At 47.4% G+C, this 15575-nt stretch overlaps 1 protein-coding gene across 1 annotated transcript in view; it reads right to left on the bottom strand.

Moving 5' to 3' along the window:
* LOC137537882 (solute carrier family 22 member 20-like) overlaps positions 1-6710 on the bottom strand; it is a 390369-nt gene extending 383659 nt beyond the window's left edge. Inside the window, exons 1-2 of the mRNA XM_068259827.1 lie at positions 6485-6710; positions 4360-4495 (exon numbers count right to left, since the gene is read on the bottom strand). Of these exons, the coding sequence (XP_068115928.1) occupies positions 4360-4365 (6 nt within the window). The 5' untranslated portion in view covers positions 4366-4495; positions 6485-6710. The remainder of the gene's footprint in view (positions 1-4359; positions 4496-6484) is intronic.
* Positions 6711-15575: the final 8865 nt, after the last annotated feature.

The raw sequence follows: 15575 nt of genomic DNA, 5'->3' as shown, positions 1-15575 counted from the left end.
TACAGCACCTGTATTTATTTGTGTGTCTGAATTCACAACTCAGCACAGTTCAGACAGGCTGACAGCCCTAATTTACATTTGCCATTTACTTGCAGAAAAGGGAGAAATAGACGGGCTTTTCCTGTAAACACACAGAAGTGGATGTATCTGTGTTTTCCTTGTCTCGTTTATGGGAGTTTGGGCCCTTTTAAGTGAAATTTTACTTTGAAAGTACTTTACCTAAAGTGGTTCTGCAAAGAAATTGAAGCACTTAAAAAGTAACACACACACACACACACACATTATCTATATCAGCCTTTCTCATCCTTTCTACCCTGGAGGTACCCTGCAAATAGCTTTTGGATCTCAAGGAACCCCAGCAAACAATGTTTTTGATCTCAAGAAACCCCTACATTTATTTTGCAGGAGGCATGGTCTTTAAAAGTATGTGTGGCTGTTTATTTTACTACCCCCATTACACTGCCACTCATTATATGGTCTGAGCCCCCAATTTAGTGCTTCTTGTTACAGTACCACCTATTATATAGTGTGCTCTATTATACTTCTACCACTATGGGATAAAATGCCAAGGAACCCTGGCAGAGTACTCAAGGAACCCTGGGGTTCCAGGGAACCCTGGTTGGAAAAAAAACCTGATCTACAGCCAATAAAAATTCACCTTTTGATTTTCAAAGGGAATATTTAATGCTACCATTCTTATACTGTTAATAGCAGATGCCTCAAACCTGGTACAGTTGGTCACTGGGTGACTAGGGTTCAAATTCAGAAAGGGGCGGAGCCACAAACAGCCAATCAGATTTGTTTATTTTTTAATGGGAATATACAAAGTATTGATGCTAAGGACCCCAAAGCTGATAAACTTGATAACTGAGTGACTGTATGTCAAGGTTAGAAAAAGTGGGCAGCGCCAACAACTTAATTTTTTACATGGCAGGGTTCCAAAACTTGACACAATTGGCCACTGGGTGACTGGGACTAATATTCAGAAATGTAGGTGGAGCCTACAACAGCCACTCAAAATTCACCAATTGATTTTCAAGGGGAATATTTACATTGCTGCCATTCATACACTATTAATGGCAGAGGCCTTAAATCTGGTACAGTCAGTCACTGGGAGACTGGGGTTTAAATTCTGAAAAGGGAGCGGGCCAAAAACAGACAATCAGATTTGTTTAATTTCAATGGTAAAATGCAACTTATTGATGCCAAAGACCCCAAGAAAAAATAAAAAATTGTAATTTAGTTCAAGGCTGCAACATACGTTGTCCTCTAACTTTCTAGATGACAATCTGACTGAACCCTCCACTCATAACCTTATGTCCTCCTCATAAGTCTATCTCTTGAATTCCCTTCCAAAAACTGAATTGTCACACACCAGCCCTTGGAAGTTTTTAGGTACACCCTTATAAGTCATGTTTTCAGAACCACATACCATCGAACCAATGCATTCTCCTTCAGCCTATGGAAAAGCTATGCTTCCGGCCCAACATAATCTAAACACGTACCGCCCCTGAAAACATACTGACCCACCTCCAGCAGTGGCTGGTTAAGGGCCCTTTTACACTTAATCAATTGGTCTCAGTTTTAACTGTAAGAAAACGGATTTTCAAAGTATTGTTCAGGTTTCCCTATGGCCTCTTTTACACTATACTCGTTTTAACTGAAAGCTTTTTTTTTAATGCACTGCAATGGAAAAAAAAAAAAACACGTACCAACGCACAATAACACAGTAAGTGTAAAAGGACCCTAAGACTTTGGGTAAGACTCCCTAACATTGCTACTGCCTACTAAGTGCGCCCTAGTGGCTGCAGCTCTGGTGCTTTACAGGGATACTGTAGGGGGGGGGGGGGGGGGTGTCGGGGGAAAATGAGCTGAACTTACCCGGGGCTTCTAATGGTCCCCCACAGACATCCTGTGTTGGCGCAGCCACTCCCCGATGCTCCAGCCCCGCCTCCGGTTCACTTCTGGAATTTCTGACTTTAAAGTCAGAAAACCACTCCGCCTGCGTTGCCGTGTACTCGCTCCAGCTGATGTCATCAAGAGCGCACAGCGTAGGCCCAGTATGGTCTGTGCCTGCGCAGTACGCTCCTAGTGACATCAGGGGAAGCGAGGACACGGCAACGCAGGTGCAGTGGTTTTCTGACTTTAAAGTCAGAAATTCCAGAAGTGAACTGGAGGCGGGGCCGGAGCATCGGTGAGTGGCTGCGCCAACACAGGGTGTCTGTGGGGGACCATTAGAAGCCCCGGGTAAGTTCAACTCATTTTCCCCTTCCCCCCCTAAAGTATCCCCTTAAGCCTGCCAGGAGAAAAGCACAACATAAATATTCTGTGTCTTGTTTCATCCCTAATTTTTTTTTTACATGGTAAGTGGGCGAGCGCCTTGGCGAGTGGGTCGATGCGCACCTGCAGCCCTTAGTTCTGAGGCTACCTGGTCACCTGCAGGATACTCGACACGTTTTGTCCACTTTCGCCAATTTCGAGTGGGAGGAACATTTCCATTGGGTAACATTGGATGTTGCCTCTCTTTACTCTTCCATCCCGCACGAACTTGCGCTGAAGGCTTTAGACTTCCATCTTGCCAAATACTCCACCTTTGACGTTTCCCTGCAGTCTTATCTCTTGAGGGCCGTGGAGTACCTCCTCACACACAATTACTTTATGTTTGATTCGGGGTTCTACCTCCAGAGATGCGGAGCTTCTATGGGAGCGAAATTTTCCCCCTCCCTGGCCAACCTATTTATGGGGTGGTGGGAGGAGCTCCGCATCTTTGGGGATGAGAACCCCTTTGCCTCTCATATCGTTTGGTATGGCAGGTTTATAGACGATTTGCTTTTAATGTGGGGGGGTCCTCCCGGCCTTCTCGTAGATTTTTTGGCCTATGTCAATAATAATGCACTTAACTTGACTTTTACTATGAACCATCATAACACGCATATTGACTATTTAGACCTGACTTTAACTAGGGATTCTTCAATTCATCAAGTTTCTACTAAAACATACCGCAAGCCCACAGCAGGTAATTCCATTCTCCTTGCTAGCTCCTGTCATCCTAAGCATACCATCAATGCTATCCCTACTGGTGAATTCACTCGGGCAGCTCGCAACTGTTCTAATCTTGACCAGTTGGAGCAAGAATGCCATGTAGTGGAAGATAGACTTAAACAAAGAGGCTATACAAAACAACAGCTTACGAGGGGACGAATCAGAGGCACTAGAAAACCGCGCCACGAACTTTTACGCACTAAAAATCGAGATAGGAACTGTGACGACAGGGTGACTTTTGTTACAGAGTACAGTTTGGAGTTCAATAAAATTGTAAATACTGTGAGGAAATATCTCCCGGTACTACATTCTGACTCTAAACTTAAACGTATTTTGGAGAAGGGGTGCCGTTTTTCTGCCAGAAAGGCACGCACCCTTGGGTCGATTCTTTCTCCTAGTTCTTTTCAATCTTCTACCCCGTCCCGTCCTCCCACTTGGCTTGCTACGGTTGGGTCTTATCCCTGTGGGTTTAAAACCTGTCATTGCCATTTACACAAAAAGGGATCCTCTATTTTCTCTTTTGCTACTGACACTAGTTTCCCTATAAAACAATATGTGAATTGTGACACCAAGTATGTGATTTATGTTATTTCTTGCAATGAGTGCCACTTACAATATGTGGGGTGTACTACCCGCAATTTGAGAGCTCGCATTGCTGAACATTACTGTGGCACGAGTTGGAACACCTTCAAAAAGTCGGTGGTTTCCAAACATTTCCAAGATGTACACAATGGTGATCTTTCTTCTTTTGTTTTCCAGGGGATAGAGCGGGTAGTGAGTCCTAAAAGGGGTGGAGATACATATAGGCTGCTTTTAAGGCGAGAGGCATATTGGATTCATAAGATTGATACTCGTGTCCCTAGGGGTCTCAACAAACGTTGGGATTTGAGTTTGGTATATGATCATTAATCCTGCTTTTTTCCTTTTCCCCTCGCCCTCTTTGGGGTTCTGTGTTTTCTATCCCCTTCTGTGTATTATTTCCTTGTGGGTAATTGGAGGCACATTGTTTCTTCAGAGATGATTTTTATGCATGTATTAAAATTTTTTAACTTGTACACTGATTTTTGATATATTCAACAACTTTTGTATGTATTTATGCATATGTATACCTGTACATGTCTCCTTTAAGGTGAAGGCTGGTTGAGGTAGGGAGGAGCTTGATCTTCTCCCACCTACATAAGGCCTTCCCCTTCTAGGTTCACTTTTAACTATGACTAAGGGCAGATTGTAAGCCCGACACGCGTCAGTTGAACCTTGTGGTTTTTATTGCTTTGCAACATGGAATTTTTTGAATAAAGAATACAGCTACTTTTTTACCAGCATTTGGTTTGCGGATCCTTCTTTGCATATTTGTGGACTGGCTTGGCTCCTTTGATTCTGCACCTGCTGGTTAATTCTCAGGGGGTAGAGCGTTCTGAACCTTCATATTCCCCCCTAAAGTATCCCTTTAAGCCTGCCAGGAGAAAAGCACAACATAAATATTCTGTGTCTTGTTTCATCCCTAATTTTTTTTTTACATGGTAAGTTCGCAAGGGCAAGGTTCTCTCCCTGCATGCTACATCCAACCATATGCACATATATCTTTTTCTGTAAGATTTCTATATGGTTACTAGTAGTGCCAATGTACATATAAACCTTTCTATACAGTTAGTGAATAATGCAGTTTACGAGTTGTCCACCATTAATTGGAACTTGTTTATGCTAGGTTGGCATCTTTAAAAAGGCCATTCTTCACCAAGAGAATAACTCTAGCAAACTTTACCAGCGTACCATAGTTACTGTTACATTTTTAACGGTTTATCAGTGCTGAATGAGGTGGGTATAACACTATGTGGTAGCATATTGCTTGGAAATACACTCGCTATAAAGAATCCAGCTTTTTCACAGAGCAGGACAGCAAGACTGGCTTCTCACCAATCTAGAGGTCACATGTGTAGGCAAGAACCTAGTTCACCAACCAAGAAGGAGCAAAATTCACTCAGATTGCTATATCCTTCTAATGGCTAGAGGTGAACCTTGAAAAAAAATAGAATATTGTGCAAAAATCCATTTATTTCAGTAATTCAATTTAAAAAGATGAAATAGGAACTCTTTGCATGTTTATGATTAATTAGCTGACTTGAGTTTGACATTTTGAGCCTAAAATATGTTCACAATTTTCTAATGGTCTGAGATTTGGGGGTTTTCATAAGCTGTAAGCCATAATCAAAATTACAACATTTAAAAGGCTTGAAATATCTCACTTTGCATGTAATGAGTCTATATCATATATTGGTTTTACCTTTTAAGTCGAAATATGGAAATAAATGAACTTTTGCACAATATTCTAACTTTTCAAGTTTTACCCGTATTTACAGCTTTGATAACATTCCACTGCAGTATTAACACAAAAATCGAAAGCTTAAAGTGGACTTGAACTCAGAACTCCTCTGCTCTAAAAAAACAAAAACAAACACCACAACAGCATAATAGCCTTTAAACAAAACATGCATTTGTTGCAGCTGATAAAAATCCAAAAATACATTTGCACAGTTTAATACTTCCTGGCTCATGGAAGCAGACATTGTTTACAGCCTGTGCTTTCAAATGGGCTTATCTGCATAGGCAGTCATGTGACACAGGGGATGATCAAATTACAACTTGTGATTAAGCATAAATGCTAAACTCTAGAAATACATAAGGGTGCATTTCTCAGTTTTCCTTCTGTCCTGTGCAAGAGTTCAGGCCCACTTTAAGGTGCACAACACACTGACACGCCACCTCTGCAAAGATCCTAGCAAGCAAACCAGGGTGCTGGATCATCTCCACCAAATGCATTGTTCATATAACCCCTTCCACCAACAGCCAGTCTATCATCCTTCCTGAACTGTTACTCAAGGGATCAAGTCTCGATTCTAGTTAGCAACAGTGTTTACACATACCTTTAGGTCACATCCTATGAAAATCTCCCAATACTTAAAGTGGACCTGAATTAAGAAGTCCTCTCTGCTCTAAAAGATACTCAACAGCATAATAACCTTTAAACAAAAAACATTTTTGTTACAGCTGATACAAATCCTAAAAATATCTGCAGTGTGTCTACTTCCTGATTCATGGAAGCAGACATTTTGTTAACAGCCTGTGCTTCCAAACGGGCTTATGGCAGCCATGTGACAGTGGAAAGATCAGATTACAATTTGTGATTAGACAGGCTAAACGCTCTAAATACATACAGGGTGCAAATCGCTAGGTTTTTTTTCTGTCCTGTGCAAGACTTCAGGTCCACTTTAAGAATGATCTGTGTTTTATTCCTTAGCATGGCTTACTGGACTGCAACAAGGATAATCATTTTCAAAGCTATTCAGCTAGTGGATGCAGTTCTAGCAAACATTTTTTCAAGAATAATCTTATACCCAATTGGTTGGAAGTTCATTTTTCTGCACATCAAACCACTCAAGATTACCTAGTTAAGGGGAGTGTTGTTTTTTTAAGTACATTACTCAGCTCAGCTCGTACTCAAAGGCATCTTCTCCCATTACATCTTCTGCCTGCACAATCCTCCTGCCAGCCAGAAGGGGGAGCTCCGGGTGCAATGATAACTGCAGAGGCAGCCTCACTTCTGGTCTCTTGGTTTGTTATAAGGAGTTGGGAAAGCTGCTGTGTGGCAGCACGTCCAGCTCCTCCTCTCCCTCCGATCCGACTGCGAAGAGAAGGTGAGAGAGGAGACTGTTTATACAGAGCTGCTGCTATTGTGACGCGCGAGGCGCATCTGGGGAGGAGTTATGCAAATTTGGCTGTGACGTATTTACACAGCTGAGCTGCTGAGGATGGCCCGTGCAGTGACACGTGACCACAGCTCTAATCACGCTTAGCATAATAAAAACAAGCCATAGCTGCAACTTCTAGTGCCTTTCCAGTATCTGCTCAGCGTTTTCTTATAGCTCCCAACTGTCCCTCTTTCGCAGGGACAGTCCCTCTTTGGGAGCCCTGTCCCTCTGTCCCTCTTTCCTCATCATGTGTCCCTCTTTCAGGACTTTGTCCCTCTTTCTATGTAAATATATATATATTTCTCTACTTAAAAATGAGTTTGATTTACTCTAAACTTTATTCCTATCGTTTAAATTGATATTTACTTATAAAATGTTAATATGATGAAAAATGAACCAGGACAGAAAGGACCTGTGTGGTTTAAATTATGAAACAACATATTTTTCTTATGAAATCTTTATGGTATGCGTGACAATGGGTGTGGATGGGGCGTGCTCAGGAGTGTGGCAGGGGCATGGCTAAAGTGTCCCTCTTTCTCGTCTCAAAAAGTTGGGAGGTATGCTATATCTATTTAGTATGTACACTAGTAATTATGGGCATTTTTAAATATTTTTTTAAAATTTGTATATATAAAAAAAAAAAAACTTGACTACTATGGCACTTGTAGCCACTAATCCCCCCCCCCCCCCCCCCCCAGATTCCACTACTGCAGCGTGGTCCCAGCATGCACAGTACGCTCTGCTACTGGGATGATTTGACTGTGGCCAGGACATCGTACTGACATCTTACGATGCTTCCTCCTGAAGCATCACGCGATGTCTGTGTCATTGGCAAGCACAGGCTTTTCAAGAGTCTCCCATGGTGATAGGAGGGAGCTGCATCTTTACGTGGAGTGCTGCGATGCTGATGGAGGGACCGGAGCATCAAAGGAGCTGTGGAGGGCCGAATCATCAGAGGAACAGAGGACTGGAGCGAAGGAGTGGAAGAACCATGCTGTAGCATTGCTGGGATGGGATGGCTGGGTCACCTAAGGGGGGGGGGGGGGGTCCTTAGGAGCACACAATCTAATCCTGCAGTGGGGGTTTTGGTCCTCAGGAGCACACAATCTAACCCAGGGGGGTTTTAGTCCTCAGGAGCACACAATCTAATCCAGGGGGGTTTTAGTCCTCAGGAGCACACAATCTAATCCTTTTTAAAGATTTTATAAAAACTACACTCAAAGTCACATGGTACGAGGGTTGAATGTACCCTACTAAAATATATTGCCTACACCATGGATTTGTGTAGGGACTGGTAAGTCAGCGAACTGTCCGTGCACGGCTCACAAAAAATGCATTCGTATGCAAAAACAATTTGCATTTATCAACCAGTATACTGCAGACGCTTGGCTATTGTCAAGCCGAAAAAATCCGTTTGCATGTGTAAAAATGTTCACATCCGAAACTACACATAAATTACATTAACATGCATAATTATAGCTATTACGTTTATATGCAAATATTTTTGTGCATTATCCGTAGATTTCACATTACAATTATAATGTGTTATTGAGAATTACAATGTGTAATAACGCATAGGCTTAACTTCTGGCGACCACTTTGCCTCGCACCCGATCGAGCAAGTAAGCCCTACATCTTGTGGCATGTGGGCAGCACGGTGGCGTAGTGGTTAGCTCTCTCGCCTTGCAGCGCTGGGTCCCTGGTTCGAATCCCAGCCAGGGCACTATCTGCAAAGAGTTTGTATGTTCTCTCCGTGTCTGCGTGGGTTTCCTCCGGGCACTCCGGTTTCCTCCCACATTCCAAAAACATACGGATAAGTTAATTGGCTTCCCCTAAAATTGGCCCTAGACTACAGTACGTTCACTACATAATATAGACATATGGCAATAGTAGGGATTAGATTGTGAGCTCCTTTGAGGGACAGTTAGTGACAAGATATATATATATACACTGTACAGCGCTGCGTAATATGTTGGCGCTATATAAATACTAAATAATAATAATAATAATGTCCAACTGATACATGCAACCAATTCTGGCCCAAGACTGGTCGCATCGTCGATCAGACATGCACACGGTGGCACCGCACTTCATCAGATTCGATTATAATAATCAGATAAGATGGTCGATCGGCCGCCACGTTGCCTTATGTATGGCTCCTTTATAAGTGCTAAATAGTGTACCTTATGAATTTTCTTCTTCTCTACTAATCCAGGCACAGTTCAGGGACACTAAAAGTGTTTGGCTTAGGAAACTGGCCTAAAACGCCTGATAGTCAGTGTACCACACTGCGTCTTACTTACTGCCCTATTGACTTCAGGGGAGTGTTGTTTTTTCAGTACATTACTCAGCTCAGGAGGAGTGTTACAAATGTATACAGTAACTCGTACTCAAAGGCATCTTCTCCCGTTACATCTTCTGCCTGCACAATCCTCCTGCCAGCCACAAGGGGGAGCTCCGGGTGCAATGATAACTGCAGAGAGTGAGACATCCTCACTTCTGGTCTCTTGGTTTGTTATACGGAGCTGGGAAAGCTGCTGTGTGGCAGCACGTCCAGCTCCTCCTCTCCCTCCGATCCGACTGCAAACTTGAGAAGAGAAGGTGAGAGGAGATTGTTATACAGAGCTGCTATTGTGACGCGCGAGGCGCATCTGGGGAGGAGTTATGCAAATTTGATTGTGAAGTATTTAGACAGTTGAGCTGCAGTCACAGGGGCGTAGCAATAGGGGGTGCAGAGGTAGCGACCGCATCGGGGCCCTTGGGCAAGAGGGCCCCCCTTTAACTACAGTATTAGCTCTCTATTGGTTCTATGCTCATAATAATCACTTCTATAGATACTTTGAATAGTGGTACATATTAACAAACTGTTCCCCATCCCCTTCTTGCATCTCTGACACTGTAGTTGCCATTGGCAGATTTTGGTGTACCGTATCAATTGTTATGTATAGAGTGCTTGGGGGGCCCCATTGTAAAACTTGCATCGGGGCCCACAGCTCCTTAGCTACGCCACTGATGGCTCGTGCAGTAACACGTGACCACAGCTCTTCTCATTGCTAGCATAATAAAAACAAGCCATAGCTGCAGCTTCTAGAGCCTCTCCAGTAGTTGCTCTGCGCTTTCTTAAAGCGGAACTAACTTAAACTTTTTACTATATCTATTTAGTATGTACACAAGTAATTATGGGCATTTTTAAGTATGTACGCCAGCTGTATGCAGGCTTTGCATTAATGTCTGTGGCCAGTCTCCATTGCAGTTCACGCTCATTATAATGCGTACCACTTTGAACCTAGCCTACCTCCTTAATTAACGCTGCTTACTCCTTAGCCTTTTGATCCCCAAATTATACATTAGCTGCCGCAACAGCTGTAATTAATATTGCAGGATGTATTAATTTAATGAATAAATCCTCAGGAACACACAATCTAATCCTGCGGCGGGGGGGAGTTGGTGCTTCTGTCTTTAGGAGCACATAATCTTAAAGAGGCACTTAAGCCTAATAAAAAAAGATGAGTTTTACTCACCTGGGGCTTCCCTCAGCCCCCTGGCCGCAAGAGCAGCATAGGGGGCGATATTTTGGCTGGGAACGCGAAGAATCACTCGCGTTCCCATGCCCGTCGGGTCCTGGCGGCGAAACCGGAAGTGGTCGCCGCTGGGGACGGGAGCATCGCAGAGACACGGCGAGGGCACCGATCGGCTGCAGGGGGCTGAGGGAAGCCCCAGGTGAGTAAAACTCATTTTTTTTTACTTGACTTAAGGTTCACTTTAAGGGGTCCATACACTGATCGATATCAGCCATCGATCGATTCCATAGTCGATTGATCAAAAATCTATTCAATTTGCAAATCGATTGATTTGCGGTTGATTTCGATTGATTTTATCTGTCTTACTGGATGGAAAATCTAGGTCGATCTGCTGCTGGCAGCAGATCGATGGCCCATAGAGTTGCATTGGATCTAATGGTCCAATTATTCATTTAGGTCGATTTCCAATAGATTTCATTCTCAAATCTATTGGAAATCTGTTCCTAGTGAGTGGCACACATCAGATAGATTCCTGTCCGATTCGACTTGACAGGCATCTGACAGAAATCTATCTGATGGTCGAATCTGCTGAGAGAAGGTAGCAGTGGTAATAGTAGTGTGGTAATAGCTGGTAGGAGAGCGGGTTGCAGCAGAAAATAGTTCTTCTTCTGTTCTCCCTGGCAGTGGTAGCAGCACACAGACAGCAGAAGCTCAATGCAGCTACAGGAGGAGGAGTAGTGTGTGTCAGGCAGTGTGATGTGAATGACATAATAGGCCCTGGTTCCTAGCGGTAGTACCAGGGCCGTAAATGAACATCATGAGGTTCCAGACAGTGGTCGTGAAGCCCACATTGTGTCCAATACACAATTGGGACAGCACAGTTTTCAACCCGGACACCTCTAAAATAATTTAAATTTTTTTTCAAAATAATCCAGCTATTTGTGAGTGTAAATAGCTGGTGGCGCATGGGCAGCAGCACCTTGTAATGTGTTCCCTGGCAGTGGAAACATACAGACAGCAGGAGGAAATACAGCAGCAGGCAGCGTGAGGAGGTTGAGTGTGTGGCAGACTGGCAGCAGGCAGCAGGGCAGGCAGCGAGACATAATAGGCCCTGGGTCCTAGCGGTGGTTCCAGGGCCGTAAATAAACACCATGAGGTTCCAGACAGCGGTCGTGAAGCCCACATTGTGTCCGATACACAATTGGGACAGCACAGTTTTCAACCCGGACACCTCTAAAATAATAATAAAAAAAAAAAATTAAATAATGCAGCTATTTGCGAGCGTAAATAGCTGGTGGCACATGGGCAGCAGCACCTTTTAATGTGTTCCCTGGCAGTGGAGACACAGACAGCAGGAAGAAATACAGCAGCAGCAGGTGTAATGTGTGTGTGCCACTTCATGTCCCCCTCTCGCCGACAACCGGCTGCACTGAAGCAACGCTCTGACAGTACGCTGGAAGGGGGGCAGGAGAGCACTCCCAGGGCGTACTGCGCAAGCTCGCTCCAGATCGGCAGGTGCTTGACCCAATACTCCATAGGATCAACAGGGGCAACGCTGTCAAGCCCGCTGAAGGACCCCATGTAGTCAGCCACCATGTGGGTCAAGCGCTGTCTGTGACTGGAGAAGGATGCTGCTGCAGGCACCTCCTCTCTAGTCCCTGTCAGCTCTACACTCATGTAGAGCTCGTTGGTCAGAGACAGTAGGTCTGTGGTGCGCGTGCGCTTGCTGCTGGTGGATGCAGGCACCTGCTGCTGCCTCTGTGCTGGCTGGACAGTGGGGGTGGCAGGCTGAGGGAAAGCTTCCTCCAAGCGCTCAACAAGGGACAGCTGCAAATCCCTCATTTCTTGCGCACGGTCTCCTCCTGCAGGCAGGAACTGGCTGAGCTTCCCCTTCAGACGTTGGTCCAGCATCATGCAGATCCAGATGTCCTCCCTCTGCTTCATCTGGATGACCCTTGGGTCCTTGCGCAGGCACCTCAGCATGTGCGCTGCCATTGGGAAGAGTCTGGCCACGTCTGCTGGCACATCATCGGCAGCCCCAGAGCCGACAGTGCTGTCCTCCTCATCCTCTGCCTCCTCCACCTCATCCTCTCTCCACCCCCGCACCACTCCAGCTGCGCTCTGCTGCTCCCCCTCATCAGCAGCAAGGTCAGGGACCTCCACCAACTCCAAGCCCTCCTCCTCAGAGGTGGCCTGTTAAGCTGCCTGCAGCTCCTGCTGGTCCAAGGCTGCTGCTCCCTCTTCCAGCAGTGCATACAGGGCCCTGTCCAGCACACACACCATGGGGACCCACTCGCACACCATTGCATGGTCCCTGCTTATCATGTTGGTGGCCTGCAGGAAGGGTGCCAGCACTGAGCACACCTGCTGCATGTGCCCCCAGTCCTCCGTGGAGATGATGGACGGGAGGTTGGTGGTGGCACGCCCAGTTGCAGTGATGGTGGCAACTGTTGCTCGTGCAACGTACTGGCTGACAGCCTGCCTCTGTTCAACCAGACGCTCCAACATCGCCAGGGTGGAGTTCCAGCGAGTTGGAACATCGATCATGAGCCAGTGCTGTGGCAGGTGCAGCTCCTTCTGCACCTCTTCCAGGCTCGCTACGGCTGCAGCCGAGTGCCTGAACTGACGCACAACCTTCCTTGCCACCTCAAGGAGTCGGTCCATCCCCTGGTAGGTCCGCAGGAACTTTTGGACTACCAGGTTCAGGATGTGCGCCAGGCAGGGGATGTGGGTCAGGTCTCCCCTGCTGATTGCAGCAACCAGGTTTGCCCCATTGTCGTGCACACCACCTCTCCGACTCTGAGGCCTCTGGGGGTCAGCCAATTCCTCTCCTGCTCTCGGAGTTTGGCCAGGACATGTTCGCCGTCAGTTTGGTCTTCCTCAGGCTGACCAATTCCAGCAGCGCTTGGCAGTGGCGGGGCTTCATGCTGCTGCTGAGGCGGGGGGTTTGGGCTGGTGTGCCGGAGGATGGAAGCGGATCAGAGGAACCTGCTGCAATTCCGCTGACCCTGCATGGTGGCACCACCCACTGCGTTGTTGCTGCTGCTGCTGCTCTGACAGTGCCCGATGCTGCTCCCCCCTCCTCACCCCCTTCCACCAAGCTGACCCAATGCGCGGTGAAGGACAGATAGCGGCCTGTCCCAAACCGGCTGCTCCACGAGTCCATGGTGATGTGGACCCGTTGACCCACCGCGTGATCCAGCCCTCTCCCGACATTGGCCATCACAGAGCGGTGAAGTGCAGGGATGGCCGTGCGTGCAAAAAAATGTCGGCTGGGGATTGGCCAATCGGGGGCTGCACACATCAGGAGCGCATGCATGTCGCTCCCCTCCTGCACAAGGGAATAAGGCAGGAGTTGGGAGCACATGGCCCGTGCCAGCAAGCCATTCAGCTGACGCACGCGACGGCTGCTGGGAGGCAGAACTCTGACCACCCCCTGGAAGGTGTCGCTGAGCAGGGTCTGGCGACGCCTTTTGCTGGCACGGGAATCACTGGAGGGAGCAGAGGAGGCCACTGAGGACTGGCTGCCAGAACAGGCCTCAGTGTCGGCGGCAGGAGTTGCAGAGGGAGGAGGAGTAGTGCGTTTCTGACGCACTCCTGCTGGTGCTGCTGGAGGAGGTGGAGGAGGGCGGGCGGCTGCTGCCGACGGCTTCGCAGTGGTGGCGGGTCTGCCACTGCCAGCTTCCTTCAACTTCATGAACTCCTCATGCTCATGAAAGTGTTTCCTTGCCAGATGGTTCACCAGAGAGGTGGTGCCGTACGCAGAGGGCTCCTTCCCTCTGCTGAGCTGCTGGCGGCACTGGTTGCAGGTGGCATACTTGCAATCCACATATAGCAGGGTAAAAAAAATTCCAAATTGGGGAGGTGAAGTTTCCCCTTCGGCTCGAAGGTGCTGCTGCCGCTGGTCTCCCTGTGGTGGTTGGGGGGGGGGGGGGGGGGTTCCTTGGTGCGGCTGGTGGCACTGGCAGAACTCTCCGGATCAGTACGCTGTGTGGCCTGCATACCACGCCCACTTCTGATGCTGCCTATGTTTGCGATGCTGATCCTTCTAGCAAGGCCCGCAGACGCGTCCTCCTCCTCCTCCTCAGAGCTGATGACATCCCCAGGATCTGCCACCCAGTCTCTGTCCTTCACCCTGTCATCATCATCCTCCCCCTCCGCAAACATGTCCTGCTGGGATGACCCCACAAACTCCCCTTCTGCATGCATGGGCTGATGGAAACTCACCACTGTCTGACTGTCCAAAGCATCATCCCCCAAAGTGCCCATCAGCATTTCTTCCGCCTCCAATTCTGCCGCAACAGCACTCCATAGCCTTGCTGTGCTTGGGGATAAGAAGGTGCTGAGTGACAGGGTGCTGGTGTTGCCCGCTGGGGCTGGAGAACTGCACTCCTCCTCCTCCTCCCCAAGCAGTGCTGGGCGGCTGCTGCTGCTCTTGCGAACAGGAGTGGTGGCGGGGGTGGAGGACTCGGTTCCAGAGCTAATGGTGGCCTGCTCATCCACCATCAGTTCCACCACAGAGTCTGCGTCCTTCTCCTCAATAGGACGGCTACGACCTGGTGGTGGGAGGAACATCTGCGCCACACGCTGCTGCTGTGTCTCTGCAGCGTGACTCCCAGCTGTTGGGTGGCCAAGGCGTCCACGGCCAGTGGCTAATGGCGGAATAGCCACTGGTGCAGACGCAGAACTGCACATGGTGGTGGTGGTGGTGCCGCTGCCACGACCTCCTCTCTTGCCGATGCCCTTGCTGCCCCTCCCCAAACCGCGGCTGCCAGTGCCAGACATCGTATATTTTTAATATTATACAAATGTAAAAAAAAAAGTCATGTATGTAAAGGCCGGTGGGACAAGTGGGGTACTTTAATGGGGTGGGACTGGTGGTGGTGGGTGTGTGAGGTGACGGACAGGTGTACTCTACAGCAGAGATCGGTGTAGCGCTAACGAGAGAGTGCGCAGTGCGCACACAAAGACCCTAGCTGACGCTGACTGACGGTGTCCCTATACACAGACTACAGTACAGTACAATTCAGCGAATACACAATACAAGTAATATAAACAATAGGACGGGTGTAGCACTAACGAGAGGGTGCGGACAGCGCAGACGTGCACTGCGCACACAAAGACCCTAGGTAACGCGGTGACAGACGGTCCCTATACACAGACTAAACAGTACTAACTAAACAATAGAAGAATCTAGCTAAGCAATAGAACAGGTGTGACTAGATTACAGAGAGCAGATACAGGACAGGTATAGCAGTAAAGCTGG

Source organism: Hyperolius riggenbachi, chromosome 11 (genome assembly GCF_040937935.1).
Source record: "Hyperolius riggenbachi isolate aHypRig1 chromosome 11, aHypRig1.pri, whole genome shotgun sequence".
NCBI lineage: Eukaryota > Metazoa > Chordata > Amphibia > Anura > Hyperoliidae > Hyperolius > Hyperolius riggenbachi.
The sequence above is the reverse complement of the archived record's forward strand: the minus strand, read 5'-3'. Positions and strand labels throughout refer to the sequence as shown.